This window comes from Lutzomyia longipalpis, chromosome 1, assembly GCF_024334085.1.
Source record: "Lutzomyia longipalpis isolate SR_M1_2022 chromosome 1, ASM2433408v1".
NCBI classification, from domain to species: Eukaryota; Metazoa; Arthropoda; class Insecta; order Diptera; family Psychodidae; genus Lutzomyia; species Lutzomyia longipalpis.
The window spans coordinates 28085025-28101501 of NC_074707.1; the positions used below are offsets into that span (position 1 = coordinate 28085025).

Here is a 16477-nt window from a genome sequence, read left to right on the forward strand (position 1 = left end):
ACCAAGTGGTCGTTGTACTGGGGTTCCACTGTATATTGTTAGTGCGAAAAGTTTGAGAAGTGCGGGTTATTTGGAAGCTCTTTATGGGGATGACTTTGGGATTGAAGTGTATGCCAAAGAGTTTTATGTGCTAAAATTAAACGTACATAACATGCTGTTCGAAAAGTGCTCCATGAAGTGCCCGAAATTGGCGAGAATATGGTGTCAGTCATGTTAGTGGGTGGCAAACAGTCAATACGAGTGACGTTCACTTAACCTTATGAAGAGTGGATGTGCATATAAGTGAACTTTATGCCTGGCGGAGGATGCCACACACACTCATACTCTGTGTATAGTCTTTACCCAAAGACTTTATTACTGACTTTGCTATGAGACACTCAATTCGCTCCATTTGAGGCTTTTCCCGGAAACTTCGACACCGGAAATTTCCGCTCACAAAATTGATGAGACCGATGAAGTTGTAAAGACCGAGTAAATTGAAGATTCCCTGTTGACGTGTTTATCATTTTCCTCATTTTCACTAAAGTCGGAATTAATACTTTTGCTACTTTTACTATGGATTATTTTGTTGATTGGAGATAAAATGTTTAAGAAAAATTAATAAGACTATCCACATGGTGCACAGTACCCACAGTACCTATATGTAGTCCTAATTTTTTCCAGACCCTAGTCTCATGGCTAACGGGTGGGGGAAAGGTGCAAGCTAAGTGTCCTAGGCGGTGGATGTACGTGTGAGCGTCGTCCATTAGCACGCTCCGGTATGGGTCAGTCTCTTTCTGAGTTTCGTCAGGGGCGCATGTGGGACACTTAGTTGGCCGTGTTCCGCTGCTCGTACGAATTTTTGGTAGCCAATCTTAAATTGGACTACATATATAAAAAATATTTAATAATAATTTATAGAGATAGAAAAGAGTCTTAAATTAAATGAGTAAAATATTTTTGAAATATCAGAAACATCGGTTACATACATACAATTTTAAACCAATTTAATTTAATTTCAATTCAAACTATTATTTTATTTAATTCATACGAAACTTTACCAACATAAAGTGAGTTTTTAAAATATCCAAAAGTCTTTTGAAATACAAGAGAATAGAATAATAAGAACTCAAGATGTAAATTCGTAATAAGTGTATTCAAAAAGGCAATAAATAAAATTCATATTATGTAACGTACAATATGAAAAGTTTTACGATAATCGAAAAATGAGAAAATTGCATTCAATTGTGGTAATGCTATTGAAGAATCAATTTGAACTGCCAATAAAAATGCCAAAGGAGACAATTGCAATAATATTGCGATGAAATTGCGTGCGAAGCTATAAAAATTGTATTGAAATTATGGGGAGAGTGTGGAATTAAGAAATGTGAAAGAAAAATATGTGAAGAAATTCTTTCTACACCAAGTATTAAAGGTATATATACATATATCTCTCCTAGCATAGTAGGTGTACACCAATTCTCAAATATATAAAAATTCAATTAAAAAGAATAATAGAAATCAACAATACCATCAAACTTATATGGAATTTTCTTTATTAATACTATGTATGCTGTGTGTGTTTATAATAACTTTTCAATTTTCTCCCCCAATGCAATTTCTCTAATCATTTGAGGAACTTCCTAAAGCCCGAAGAATGAAGAGAAGAATTTATTTTGAATTATTCCAAGGCAATGTGGGAGATGGAAAACAAATGGGTTGAGGTGATGCAATGACACACCAGGAATTCCATTGAGTCTGCAATAAAACTTGAAGATTTCACTGGTTGAGTCCCCCACATTTCGTACACACCCCCTTACAATGCATTTCCAAAGGACTCACACAGCAACCAACAAATGGAATCCATCAGTGCTTTATTGCACAAAAGTGCCACCCACTTTGGCGTCACTGGCCCCTTGTGTGGGTCACAAAAGGTTGATGGTGTTTTCACTTAGCGGAAGAGCAATATACGAATAAAACGTGTGAGCATCAGAGGCGACAGATCCCATACATACATAAAGGCTAATAAATTACCCAGCAGGTGGTCAATTTATATGATTCCCTTCCTTTATTATCCTAAATCTTGAAGTTATTTATATTTTATTAGGTCTTTTTTTGTGAAAAAGAAATGCTTAATCAAAAGCTCAAAAGCTCAAAATATTTATCTCGAAAATGTTGATTTCTATAAAAATTCTTTTAAATGGAAAATTTTGTAAAATTATTGTTCTTTCTTTGTGAAAATGCACAATAAAAGAAAACAAACAGCAAGATACTCAAAACTGCATCGGCTCTCACCTTGAAAGAGAATCACTCTAATACCAGGAAAACCATACTGCAATTTATATTCAAGGCAATAACGGAGGTGGTTGATGATGGAAAATTGCTGTGGCAGATGTCATTATTAGAGACTTTCATCCATGTGAGCTTTTCTCCACACTACCAGCTCATCAATTTATTAATGATCCTCCACTGCAAATTATGTCTGACTTTTCGATCTTAAACTAATTAATTCATTAAGGATAAAGCTAATAATATTAATATCAAATCGATTAAATAAGGAATCAGTAATTAAAAATACTTGCATTTTGTAAAATTAGCTAAATCATAATTTAACTATTTTGATATAACAAAATTCAATCAATCATGGTCTAATCTTAATTATAAATGTTCTGATTTCGAGTTTTTTTTTTGTTAAAGAATAGGTGTGTTTGAGGTAGCTTCGGATCGCAGTCAGAAATAATACAAGCTTATTTTATGCTAAATAGCGACGTTTCGCTAATAGATTTAATTAGCATCATCAGGCTCTGGGAAGGGGGAGAGAAATTACAAAGATTTCTTTAAGAAAAAATTTTTAACAAAATTTTTAAAAATTTAACAGAAAAAACTGAGTAAAAATTTTTGAAGAAAAACGCGTATACAATTCCATAGCGGATGAGCAAAAGCAAAAGAAATTAATAAAGAAACTTACATTAGCAAGGCGTAATTGAAAATTGAGAAAAACTAAACATAATGTTGAAATGAACAAACACTGACGTCAATCATTGGGCACCACCACGTCACGGGAACTCTGCCAGATTACTGGTGAGTAGTACGGCAGTTTATTCGGCTCCAGCAGACTAGTTTGGTCAACGATCGACAGGAAGGCAGCTCCCTTTCGCCGTACTACTCACCAGTGATCTGGCAGAGTTCCCGTGACGTGGTGGTGCCCAATGGTTGACGTCAGTGTTTGTTCATTTCAACATTATGTTTAGTTTTTCTCAATTTTCAATTACGCCTTGCTAATGTAAGTTTCTTTATTAATTTCTTTTGCTTTTGCTCATCCGCTATGGAATTGTATACGCGTTTTTCTTCAAAAATTTTTACTCAGTTTTTTCCGTTAAATTTTTAAAAATTTTGTTAAAAATTTTTTCTTAAAGAAATCTTTGTAATTTCTCTCCCCCTTCCCAGAGCCTGATGATGCTAATTAAATCTATTAGCGAAACGTCGCTATTTAGCATAAAATAAGCTTGTATTATTTCTGACTGCGATCCGAAGCTACCTCAAACACAACATTACACAGTCGTTAAAAAGTTCCCCCATTATTCGATAGTTATTTTTCTTGCAAAATTCCTTGCAAATCTCATCCACCTCCATCTCCTTCACTTCGTGTGGATATGCGGCCAAGATGGCCAAGTGGTTTAGCCGATCTTGGCCGCATGTGCTACGTAGGTAATTTTTTAGTCTACGTAGCAAGGAAAAACTGCGTTCTGCTGTCGCGGTGGATGCTGGGCAAGCCAGTGTTGCTTTCAAGATTTTCGCAATATTTGGAAAAAGCTTCTTTTCTTCACCCCTTAGCCTTCTCCATTTTTTGATCACCTTCTCCAAGTCATGCCTAAAAAAATTATAATTCAAAAAGAAACAACAAAAAATATTATTTATTTCAGAATGGCCCCTTGAAACGCTTCAGTTTTTTTTTTTAATAATTTGCAGAACCTTTTCGGCGCCCTCTGATACAGCGAGGGCGCCTTTAGAACGTTCAAATAATTTTAGGAGGCTGAGGGAGCCCCTTGAAACGCTACAATTTTTTAAAAATAATTTGCAGAACCTTTTCGGCGCCCTCTGATACAGCGAGGGCGCCTTTAGAACGTTCAAATAATTTTAGGAGGCTGAGGGCGCCCCTTGTAGCGTTATAATTTATTTTTTAACAATTTTCAATTTTTAGTCTTTAAGCTCTTTTTGCGCATTTGTTTAAAATTTTATTCCTTAATTTTTTTTGTCTCTCTTTTTTTATTAGGGACTTATTATAAAAAATTGAAAGGGCGCCTGCGGCGCCCCTTTTGTGGTGATTTTGGTGTCCCTGTGTGCGCCTTCGGCGCCCTTTTGTGGTGATTTTGGCGTCCCTCGAATTTTTTGGGGGGTACAAAAGACCCCCTGTACCCCCCAGTTCCGACGCCCCTGGGTGTGGAAATAAAATTATATGAATTCTTGGGCAATATTCTTTTTCTTTTGTATTTTAGCTTTTACGGCTGTTGGATTCCCTCTGGATCCAGCCAATTTTCACTATTTTTTTTACTCCCACTCCACTCTAAGGTCTTCGGGTCTACTGACCCATGTGGACCACCAACACATACTATTGATTTAACATACAATTACACTGCTATCCTATTATCTCTTAGGAATTCTCCTAAGAGTAGGAGCGGTTCAATAAGTTTTTTCTCCAAACTCACTGTCAGCAAGTCTCGAACGCTTATTAAATTATTATATTGGTTTAATGCTGTAATTTTCCGATTTGTCCGAGCTAATCTCACTCTTTCCTCTATTGAAGCAGAATGTATCTCCCGTATCTCCTAAACATCATCATCACGTGAATTTCTAACAATCTCCTCGCGCTGTAACAGAGTATCATCTTCCACGCCATCTCTAAATCCTTATGTCCAAAAAAGTTTGAAGGCGTGTGCTGTGAATTTCTTCAATGCAGCTCCTGTTCTTCCGCTCTAGAAGTTCCTCACGCTTTCCTCTTATACATATTTAAGTTGGTGATAGAGTTAATCTTTGGCGGCTTCAGATCCACCTCGGATTGTTCATTTATAAAGCGTGTTTATTTAACAAAAATAAAAAAAATGGACAATTATGTGCAAAGTGATGTCCCTTTACACCCTTAATCGTGAATGTACAATTTGAGAGTTGGGAAATATACATATGTTAACAGAATTTAGCATAGTATATTTCCCAACCCTCGAATTTAAATGCAGTATAATAAACCAGTTGATTGCGCAGCATAGTGAAGGGGTTATAATTAATAAAAAATCACTTTTTTTGTAAAATCTGTTGATAATTAAAATGAGCATAGACTATCTTTGAAAATTCATTTTTAGAATACATTTTAAACGTTCTTTGAATTAAATTTTCAAATAAATGATGTATCTGAAGCCCTGCAAAGTAAAGAAAAAGTATCTACAAAAGAACTTTTAAAGATGTGTAATTCTTTACTATTAGAAATTATTTTTAAAAAATTTTCTCTAAAAGTTCTTCCACTTTGCTACGTCCAACAAAAGAACTCAAGTATTGTATCATATACAGTCGTGATCGTGCAGTAGGACCGTCGTCAAAAAAAGTTCTCCGCGGTAAAACGGCTGCAGAATGAGGAATTTCGCCTTCGCAGTGGGACAATTAGTACTATTGGAAAGGTAGGATACCAATTGTCCTACTACGAAGGCAAAATTCCTCATTTTGAAGCCGTTTTACCGCGGAGAAGTTTTTTTGAGGACGGTCCTACTGCACGATCACGACTGTATACACAAGAATTGAATAAAATTTATAGTCAATCAGAGATGAAGGAATTGACAACACCATAAACAATCTTCCTTTTGACACGACATCATCTATGCATAAGACCAAAAATTGAAGTTAATATTTGGTTCTTCGAATTGAATATTTGTCGAGTGTTTGTTATTGGCACATCCTTGATGTTGCGAAAGAGTCAGAAGGACGCGTCGGGCATAGAGATCAAAGTAGTTCAATGTTTTCGCTCGTACCGTGATTTTCTTTAAGCTCCTCAAGAGAATGTTTCACAAAATAAATAAATAAATAGCACTGCCATGCAAACCCGCTTTCCATCTCTTCACACACACACCAAAAACCCAATGAGACTCCTACACGGAAAATTTTCTAGTCAGCAGAATGAATATTTATTCACAAATATTTATTAAATACCCGGTGGAGTGGGAAGATTGAGCGCGACGAACTTGGTTATAAAATACAAGATCATCCCATCATGTACCTCTTTCACCTTCCTGATTTATCTTTGCACTCCTAATAGAGATGCGGGTGTATATAGAAGAGGTTTCAAGGGATATCCTTTTACTTTCACATTTCAATACTCAAAATTACATAATCTAACAACATAGATTTTTTTTATTTAATAAATTAAACTCTTAACCTTCTTAAAAAAAAAGATTTTTTATATAAGAACTTAATACTCCGTTGCATAAAATTGTAAAATTCGAGCTTCTATCTATTTGTATATTAACTCTGCCGCATATGAATCAAAATAACTCGAGGAAGTTACCTGGAAAGTCAACACGAACCTGATGGATGGATGAAGTAGTAATCAAAACAAAAATTCTGGCTCGAGAGAAGAGAGAGAGAAATCAATAGAATGTCAAATAAACTAATGAACCGTTTAGTTAAACAACAAAATTCTCAGACTCCCAATAAAGTTTATGGTTCTGAGAAGATGCTGCTCCAATTTACAAAACTTCCGACTCATCTGAATTGAGCTTTTGAAATATTATGAGTAATAATTTATATTGAATATAGATGGAGAATAATTAGCTCAAATTGAATTATTTAAATCAGAATTTAGTTCAAAGAAATATTATCAGCCATTCTTGAACAAAACCAAAAGTTTGGTTCATAACATTTGGGCTCATCGATCTAATTTAGGTAAAAATCAACATCCGTAACGACTCTAATGACTGCACATTACCGCTGGATAGGGGATGGGTTTAAAAATAAATATATTACGAACCAAACTACCAACAAATTAAATAAAATACAATTTTCATTTAATAATTTAGTCTATATTCAAAAATTTTATAATTCGGTTAATTCAGTTTGACCACAGCTTAATAAAGAGGTCAATACCACAAAACCCACATTTAATTTGATAATAAATTTGTTGTTAATCCTAATTTGCAATTAATGTCACAGATTGCAAATAAAAGCTTTAAAATACACCTTTCTAATAGACCAAGTGCTCTGAATCATATTCAGAACAAAAACCTGTTAAATAACGATAAAGGCACATTATAATTAAGGAAGTTGTTTGTACCTTAGATTGAAGCAATGTTAGCGCTGTAATTTTTACTTATAAATTGCTAAAAAATATATTTTTTAAAGATTTATAAAAACGCGGGGGATCATTTTCCTGGAAAGTTTTCCAGCTAAATGTGAAAGTTTCAAAGGTTGTTTGCTCACATTGTGGACGTTCAACTGGAAAAATCAAAGTTTTCTCAGCAGTTTTCTAGGAGATGATTAAAAGTTTCTTAAAACTTAATCATTCACAAATAAGAATTCATTATTTAATTAAAAAAGAAAAAAAAACAATTACAAACGTGAACAATTTTGTGAGTTTTTCGCATAAAACAAATAAAATTTTCGAGCTATAATCATAGAGATTAATTTATATATTAATTGAGTCATTAAAGTGACACAATTAAGAGGTATTTTTTTTCTTAAAGACACATGTTTTAACATAATATTATAAATATTATAGGTCTTGTAGGTGATGTTGCTGCAATGTCGTTGCCAAATGCACACTTCATGTAACAGAAATTTTATGTTCTTCTCACATGATTGTTCAAATAATAAAGGAGAAAGAGGGGAGATTATGCTGAAGCACTAGGAAAATTTTATCCTTGGTCGACAAAAGTAAATCCCGAAAACGGTGCAATATTCAGAATTATTTGTGGATTCCTGAAGGGCATTTTTCACGATTGCTCCCCCACACCGTCATCCCCAAAACGTCGTTCACCCTCCGTGGCTGTGTCTCCTTCGGGGGAAGATTGATGATCATCCCCGAGGTTTATTTGTGCTTCCTCCATGCTGGGGAGGTGGAGCGGCGTGTCGTCTGGCGTACGGGGGGTGGCAAATGCCCAAAAAGACGACGTAGCGCACACAAAATGAAAGTAATAAAAGGCAAAAGAGTAGCAGATTGTGGACAAAACATTTGGAGGGAATGTCACAGAAGGATATTACCTTTATAATGTGATTTCTCATTATGCAAAGAGATCCTTCATCGTTTCAAATTGCACCACACATCCCCATCCCCCGGAACTTCCTTTGGTACTCATCATTGCCCGGAGGTTGGTATCTCCCTGTGGGTGGGACATTTCCCAAATATTTCACTAAATTTTATCTTTTCCTTTTAATATTCTATTTTTCCCCTCAACATGACGATGATGATGATTGTTGACAATTTCGTCCTGATGGAAAAGAACGGCACAAAATGAAGAATTGCTCAATTTTACCCACCATAATGAACGAGCATTGAGCAGTTTAGAGTATAAAATAAGAGGACATTTTTTTATTTTGTTAAACTATTTCTAAAATATTATTTTTAAAAATATATTTGACTCCCAAAAGCCTCGAAGAAAGGGTGGGATTGAACAAAAAAATCTCATCATCTTTTAGAGATGAAAAAAATATTAAATGTTCCTTTCTATATTTTCCCATTCTCTCTTTCCATTGGTTGACAGTTTGTCGAATTGTCCGTCCATCCTCATTGACAAAAACTCTGCAAACTTCTCTTCAACAATACACAAAGTGATTGCTCTCGATAAGAAAGTAATGAAAAATATCAGTGAGTTTCTCTTTTATCCCAAACATCGACACATTTCCTATTCCCGGAGCGTATTTAGATGAATTTTTTTTCTTTCACAAAAAAGAAAGGAAAAAAATCCATTCCACCTCCTACCACACAACATCCAAAAAAATAACGACAAGCAATTTTAGGAATGTTCCCGGGACTTGCCTGTGAGCTGCATTTGATTTCTTTTCCGTTCGAGGAATTTCCGTTGATTGTCTCGAGACGGAAAAACGGGCGGCTGTGACGAAAGGGGAGATCGCGGATGAGCTGGAGGAAATCATAAAAGGAAGCAAATGGAATGGGTGGAATGACAGTTTGGTGAAATAATATTGAGGGGTATAAAAATGAAAATCTCAAAATTACAATATGGCATAAAAAGCCCCCAAAAAAGATGAAACAAATTTCCATCGATGTGACAATAGGATTTTACAATCCCCGAATCATTTGACTTTTTTATGCTCCTCTCTTGTTTTATGCAAACTCTTCCGGTGTTAGGTCACGAAATGGCTATTATATGTGGCACTAATTTGATAATTTGATCATATCTAAAGTGATAATCTTTGACTATCTGCAATTCTTTTATTCTTGAATTTTAAATCAACATTATAAATTGGTATTAAATTTTGTTAACATCCATCATCCATCTATCGTATATAAGAACTAGGCGCCTCCACTGTAATTTATTTTATTATTACTTTTAATGAGATAAAAGCGCTATTTCTACCAGGCGTCTCCATCACAATATATAGTTTTTCTCTATTTTACCTATTTTAATTTTTAATAAATATACAAGGTAGAAGGAAGGACCAGGCGTCTTCACCTCGTAATTAATAGTAGTGGATAATCCCAGCCTTTTCTTATTATTTGTTTAAAACAAAAACGCGTGGAGAAACTTAATCCTTGGTTTTTCTTAGGGAATTTGAAAAGGTTTTATTACTACTAGGCGTCTCCATAAAAATCTCTTTAAAATTAACCCAAATATTTCCAATATTAATAGTTTATCTGATAATCTGCTAAATGTTAACGAATAATCAAAATTTTTTCGAGTATTTCCATATTATTTTCCATAAAAACTATAGTTTTTGAAAATTTGATCATTTCACATTGTCCTCTTGTTTCACCTTTTGAGATTCATCTTTCCCCTAACACGATGCTACACCCTAAACTTTTACAACATCCAACGACACAATGTAGTTTGTCCCGAGTGAACAAAAAGTCCTCCTCATCGTCCTTATAGATGAAGAGGATGTCTCACAAGAAGCCATCGGATGTTTCTTATTGAATGGAAATACCTCGCCCATACTGTGGATTCACCTTTTTTGTCATGTCCACCCAGGATCTCAATTTACCCCGAGACAGTTTCTTCCTGATGGTCTTCCAGAAGATGGCCAAAGGGTGGCACATCTTCTTGTGCGAGAGACAATGTGCTAAAGGTAGTCGATGAAAACTATTAATTATGGCTTTTTTTTCTCCCTACCGCCTTTCTTCGCAATTCTCAAGGATTCACGCCCTTCATTCCATTTTACCTTCCTCCCTCGGCATCTTTTTGTTGTGCCATCAAGTATATACTCCGAAGGGGGATGCGGAGGCATTGAATTGTCGGCATGGGGGTGGATGAAGTGAATTACAAAGTCATATAGAGAAGCGTAAAAATTTCAATGCTTTTTATGGGCGCTGGGTTGGGGTTTTGCGGAGGAATTTTCTACCTTAACGGTGGGTTCGTTGGCAGTGAGAGAGTACTCTTCGACCTCACTGTGTCAGGAGCATACACCAAAAATCCGCCCACACACACAAAACACCTGTGGATGATTTATAATTGCGCGAATTTTTGGGTCTTTTGCGGGCAAAGTTGGGATTTTTTGCGTTGGAGGTGGGTGGCAAAATCCTCATTCGCTCTACGCTGCCAACTCTTCCCGCCATTTGTTTACGTCTCATCGAGAAGGACCCTCTCTGAGAAATGGTCAATTAGTGGATGACGTCCGAGGATCTTGTCGCAAAGTACGGTAATTAATTATTTTTTTTGCGCACCCCAGCTTCGTGTCTTTTTACGCTTAAAATTAGATTAACACTGAAATGATTACATAAATGGCATTTTGCAGGTGATGTGACCCGTCCAGCATTTGCCCTTATTCCAAATTTTTTTTCGTGCCGCTACTCTTGCTTCCGGTCCTCTCAACGGAGGCGGAAACTTTCTCCATCTCTTTTATCCAATTACCTCTTAAAGGAATCTCTCTCACAGCAAAAAGGGAGATATTTGCTTTTAATTTTTTGGCAAGAATAAGAATTTTAATTTGCAAATTAAATTCTTTATAATAAACCTTTTATTCAGTTTTGACTGATATTAATGCTGCGGATATTACACGATTTATGTTTAAGATTCAGATTAACTGATTTGTTTTTTATATAGGAGAGAATAGACTAAATTCGAAGTAATAAAACTCGACTTTACTTTGTTTTTTTAGAGATCAATTAGTTGGTGTTCCACTTCGTGGCCAACACCAAGTATTTAGAGATGAATTTGCTCTATTTAAGAAAAATATTGATTAAGAAAATATCAAGAAAAATGTTGAGTTTCTCGCAAGGTCCCCACTTCCCAATTCCTTTTAAGAATTTTTCGATTAGTCCAAATAAAATATATCAAACTCTGAAAAAAATGTCAGAATACTTTTCTTTAGCTTAGAGCACTTGATTTAAATTTTAATGGAATTTTCAAGAACATGTTCTCGATATCTCTTATGTTTTGCAATCGAGCCTGTGCTGGTTTGATTACGTAGCAGGATTCAATTGAAAGAGCAATTACTACACAGGACAATAACTAACTATGGAAAAACTTATAGGTACAAAGAATTAAAATAAAAGAAATCTCTGAAGTTAAAATTAAAAATTTAAAAAGTTAGTTCTCCTAGTTTGACTAGGACAAAAAAGAAAATTTTCCTGACTCTATTTTCATTTGCCTGACATGAACACGAGATTATGTAATAACTACAAAATAAAAGTTATTTGATGCTATTTGTTCAAACGACTAAAATAAATTATTCATTACTAAAAAGATTGATTAGTATAACCATAAATTTTCTTTTTAGGAAGTCAACGTAGCATCTTATCCTTTTCTCTATATGAAGTATGGATTGTCTCACCATTTGGAATCCCCAATGTGACCATTGGATTGGATTAAATGCATATATATGTAGTCAAACAGGGTCAAAGGTACTAAATCATAGTCACATTTCGGGTGACATGGACGGTAGAGAGTCATCAATTGTCTTGGAAATTGGTCTTCTCGGGTCAGGACTAAAGGATGGGACGACAAAAATTTCTACAAGATTTTAACAATGCACTTCACATCCCTTTTTGGGGGGTAGTTCAATTTTCGATTGATGATGTATTATACAGTGACAACCAGATTCTCTCACATGCCACACACGGAGTCCTCCACAACGGATGGTCTGTGAGAGGGAGTTTTGTTGGTGATGAGTGAGAACGTGTCAGTCACGTTTGCCAGTGAATGTGTTATTCAAAGGGGTTGCTGACTTTTTATATGCTCACACCCTCCCCACGGAGTGATGGTGGTCTTGAGCTTCTCATTCGGAGGACAACCTCTGCTCTCCTTCCCAACCTCCTCCAAGCCATCCTTAGTCTGCCTCATGACGAAACACAACGGAAATAAGGAAAACATACAAGAAATTGTTACGTGCTTCTACTTGACCAATCCTCGGAATTTTCCCACACCATCGAGCATCGTCTCTTCTTCAATGGGAAGGGAGGGGGGGTATAAAGAAGAGGATTTTCCTTTTTCCAACCCTAACATACACCCACCGGGGTAGTTCTGTTTGGAATTTTCACACGAATTACGAGACGAATTGGGTGAGAATTGTCAAGAAGCTTCCGTATCCATCCCACGCTTAAATTCAACTTGGGGAACTTCAGGCGAGAGTCTACCTGCTTCGTCTTCGTCTGTCGAGAAAGACCCTGGAGGTTCGATGGAATTTTTAATACGTCGATGTTGGAAATTTATGCAAGTCAAATACAAGGGGGAAAATATTTCACATTTTTTCTCACGCCATTTTACATTTTGATGGAAATTCAACGACTATACTTAGCTGGTTTGAGGAGACATTTTAATTCTATGTATTGAAAAAAAAAATGAATTTCTTTTCTACATTATGCAGTTATTTCCAATAATTTTAATGATGTGAAGGATTAAAATAAAATATTGCCTAATATTAATATTAGACAAGCGGTCTTAGGAACATTTATTATAATTACTTAAATCATGGAAGTTCGAAAAGTAATAAGAAAATTCTTCAAAATTTCTTTCTCTTCTGGAAAAACTAACAATCAATAAAATACCCAAAATTTTTGAAAGGCTTCTTAAAATTGGCTTTTGGGACGAAAAAATTAAACTTTAGAGTAGTTTCAACACTCCTGAAATCCCTGATAATGAATATATAAAATTATTTTATCCAAATTCACTCACTTTGCCCCAGTCTCCCCTCTAGATAATTACTCCGGATTGGGCAGTTCTTCTCTCCTGTAGCTAATTAAACTTTCTTTTAAAAGAATTTATTATTCTTAATTTTGTTTTCTATAATAAAGAAAGGATTTCGTTCCTGTTATGCTATGTATTTCTACCATTTCTACACCGTTGCGTTGGTCCGATCGCGATGAAATTTGGCACAGAGACTCTTTATATCAGGCGGTTTCAGATGGCTGTATTCATTTCCTCCCAAAATTCCCCCTTCACATAGCCCCCATATAAAATTCATGCTTTTTTGACTACTTTTTGAATTTGGCGCCCTTTTTGGGTACATTTTGTTGAAGAGAAAATGAGATGGATGCATTTCACCGCTATCCGTCTCCCTCACACATTCAGTTTTTCGCAATTTTCTCGCATTTTCTACCGAATTTCCCAGCAAAATTGAGTTTTTCATGACCAGGAAGAAACATTTGAATTTTTGGCATCGAAAATTCCAAAAGTCACGAAAATCCATTTCCCGGGAAAAAAAGTGCGTGTAAAATCCTCAACCGTCAAAATTTTCGCGAACCCCAAATTTTGCACAGAGGAGTTCCTCGGGGCCCCTGGAGTACATGTAAGTGCTCCAGGGGCCCCAAGAATATGTTTTGTGCCCAAAAAATTGGAAGAAAAACAAGAAAATCGCATTTTTGGAAAAAACAAAAAAAAAAGTTCGTTAAAGTTCAAACAAAAATTTCACGCACACTCAAAAAAAACTCATGCCAGAGTGAGAGGGAAGTATTTTTCTAATGCCATCTCGCATTTACCACGCTGTGTCTCTGCTATTGTGTGTTTCTTCAATGTGTTATGAATCATTCATGAAACATTTCTCTTTCATTCATTAAAATCTTCGGCTCCTATTCGGCTCAATTTTTACGCAACGACGTAAGCCGAAAAAAATTGTCAACTCGTGCCATTTGTTTTGATTTTCTTCCCTGCAAATTATTTCTCCTGAAAATCCACAAAATAATTAAGAATTTTACTTTTTCTCTGTGAAATCTCGAAGAAAAAATGCTGCGCCTTGTCCTGCAACAGACTGTAAGTGAAATCAATGAATATTTCCTCGCAAAATTGTGAATGAATTTTACGTAATAGGTCCGGAGGAGGGAACTTTTTCGACTGGGCGCTTCCTTCTGTGATTCCCGACAAGGAGGAGATCCCAATCAAGTGCCGTGCATTGATGTGGACGACCCAAAGCTGGTTATAATCCCTGAGTACCCATTCAAGGAGAATGAATCCCTTCAGACACAGAAAGCACGTCTTTTGTATCAATCCCGGAAGCGTGGGATGCTGGAAAATGATCTGCTGCTGAGTACTTTTGCGGCAAAACACCTCGGAGGGATGACGAAGGAACAGACAGATATCTATGACAGATTAATTAATGGACCATCAAATGATTGGGATATCTACTACTGGGCCACAGAGAGAAAGCCCATTCCGGAGGAGTATGACACGGAGATTATGCGCCTCCTGCGGGAACACGTGAGGAATGAACCACGAGAGATACGATCCAGGCAACCAGATCTCGCACAGGCAAAGAGGGATTAGTAGGAGAAAGTATTTTTGTGAAAAAATAAACTTTAATTTAGGAAAAATTAACATTTTAGCATCTTTCGAAAACTTTGTGGAGTTCCGGAAGAGCTGCAACTTCCAGGAATGCTCTATTTGAGGCAAAATCTTCAGGTGGAATGAGATATTCCTTCATGGCAGGGTAGAGGATGTGTTCCAATGTTGCATAGACTTCCTCTTCTGGTGGGAAGAATTCAATTTGTGAGTAAAATCGCGACAATTCCGAACTCAACGTCTCGAAGCATTCCTTTTCGCTTTCCCACTCAACTTCCGTGGCTATACGCAAGAGGAACATTGCTAGATGGCTAATGGGAGGTGTGTAGCCAGGTAGAAGGAGCGGCAGGGTTTCCAGCGTCCTGTCATGGCGATTTATCGTTAGATTGTAATATTCCTTCATGATGGGGGATTTTTCGCAGAGAATCTCCACAATTCTCTGCACCAGGTCATCCTTGTCACCATCCTCCTCTGTCCAGCCACTCTCTTCACTATCCAATGCCACCTGTGCCAATTCCTCCAGACTCAGACGCTCTTCCAGTTCAATCTTCCCGAAGTTCTCAAAATCGTAGAGAAAGATCTGATAAAAGAGCTCCTTGGTGAGCTTCCGGGTGTCACAGAGGTACATTTTATCCTGACACTGAATGAGGAATTGTTCCCTGTCCACAGCACCCACAAAACTCGATTCTCTGATGATCTTTCTCAGCTCTCTGCTGGCACTGTCCTCCACGGCTTTCCGTAGTGTCAGAATACTTGTCAACTTTGTCACCTTTCTCCCTTCTTTCTTCCCATCTGCTTCCGGAATATTTTGCACGACGGACTGGGAAAGGGACGTCATGAGATATTTCTCAATCTTCACCTCTCGCGTGTCTGTCCGGACAATCTTGGGCTCCTTGGGCTCTTCCGAGGAAGATTTCTTCTCCGATTTGCTTTCTGACGCTTTGCTCTGCGATGGCAGCCGAGATTCCGTGTAGAAAGTCTTGGAAGCTTTCCCTTCGAGGAGTTTCTCCTCAATCTTCCGGACAATTTTCTCAATAATCGAATCTTCATGCAGGAAGTGAACTTCGTGTTTTGTAGGATGGACATTGACGTCCAGCGACAGGGGCTCCACATTGAGACTCATATAGATGAATGGGTACGATCCACTTGGCAGGAAGGAGGTGTAGAGTTCATTTATGGCTGTTTTGAGAGCTTCACAATCCACAAGGCGATTATTGATAAAAAGCAAAAAGATTCCCTTCTTCATCGCATGACTTCCATTGGAAACTTGTGCCTTGACGGAGAATTTTAGCGAAGGATCCGTGAAATCAATGGGAATGAGCTCAGAAGCCACGGAATTCCCATAAATCACTCGAATATTGTCCAGAAGTTCCGAATTAGGGGCTGTTCGCATGGCAGGACTCTCACCAAACTTCCGGAGGATGAAACCAACACGATGATTGTGGATGGCATACTTGCTGACCACACCATAGATCAACTGATACTCATCATTTGGCGTCCGGAGGGTATTCTTTCGCTGTGGAACGTTGTAGAAGAGATCCTCAGCTGTGACAATTGTTCCCTGATTCCCCGCA

At 36.8% G+C, this 16477-nt stretch overlaps 2 protein-coding genes across 2 annotated transcripts in view; one reads left to right on the top strand and one right to left on the bottom strand.

Annotated features, from left to right (window-relative positions):
- Positions 1-14217: 14217 nt before the first annotated feature.
- On the top strand, positions 14218-14941 carry LOC129797763 (succinate dehydrogenase assembly factor 2-A, mitochondrial). Its single transcript, XM_055840604.1, has 2 exons — positions 14218-14378; positions 14436-14941. The coding sequence occupies exons 1-2, from the start codon at positions 14352-14354 to the stop codon at positions 14886-14888; spliced, it is 480 nt and encodes a 159-aa protein (XP_055696579.1). The 5' UTR covers positions 14218-14351; the 3' UTR covers positions 14889-14941.
- The window catches only part of LOC129797508 (DNA mismatch repair protein Mlh1), a 2333-nt gene continuing 756 nt past the window's right edge, over positions 14901-16477 (bottom strand). The window contains exon 2 of the mRNA XM_055840162.1: positions 14901-16477. This exon is cut by the window's right edge and continues 309 nt beyond it. Coding sequence (XP_055696137.1) covers positions 14944-16477 — 1534 coding nt within the window. The 3' untranslated portion in view covers positions 14901-14943.

Excerpts from the sequence above, each read along its gene's own strand:
- LOC129797763 (XM_055840604.1), top strand. The coding sequence starts at position 14,352 with ATGCTGCGCCTTGTCCTGCAACAGACT. Across the intron at positions 14,379-14,435 it reads GCCTTGTCCTGCAACAGACT|GTCCGGAGGAGGGAACTTTT; the intron begins GTAAGTGAAATC and ends TTTACGTAATAG.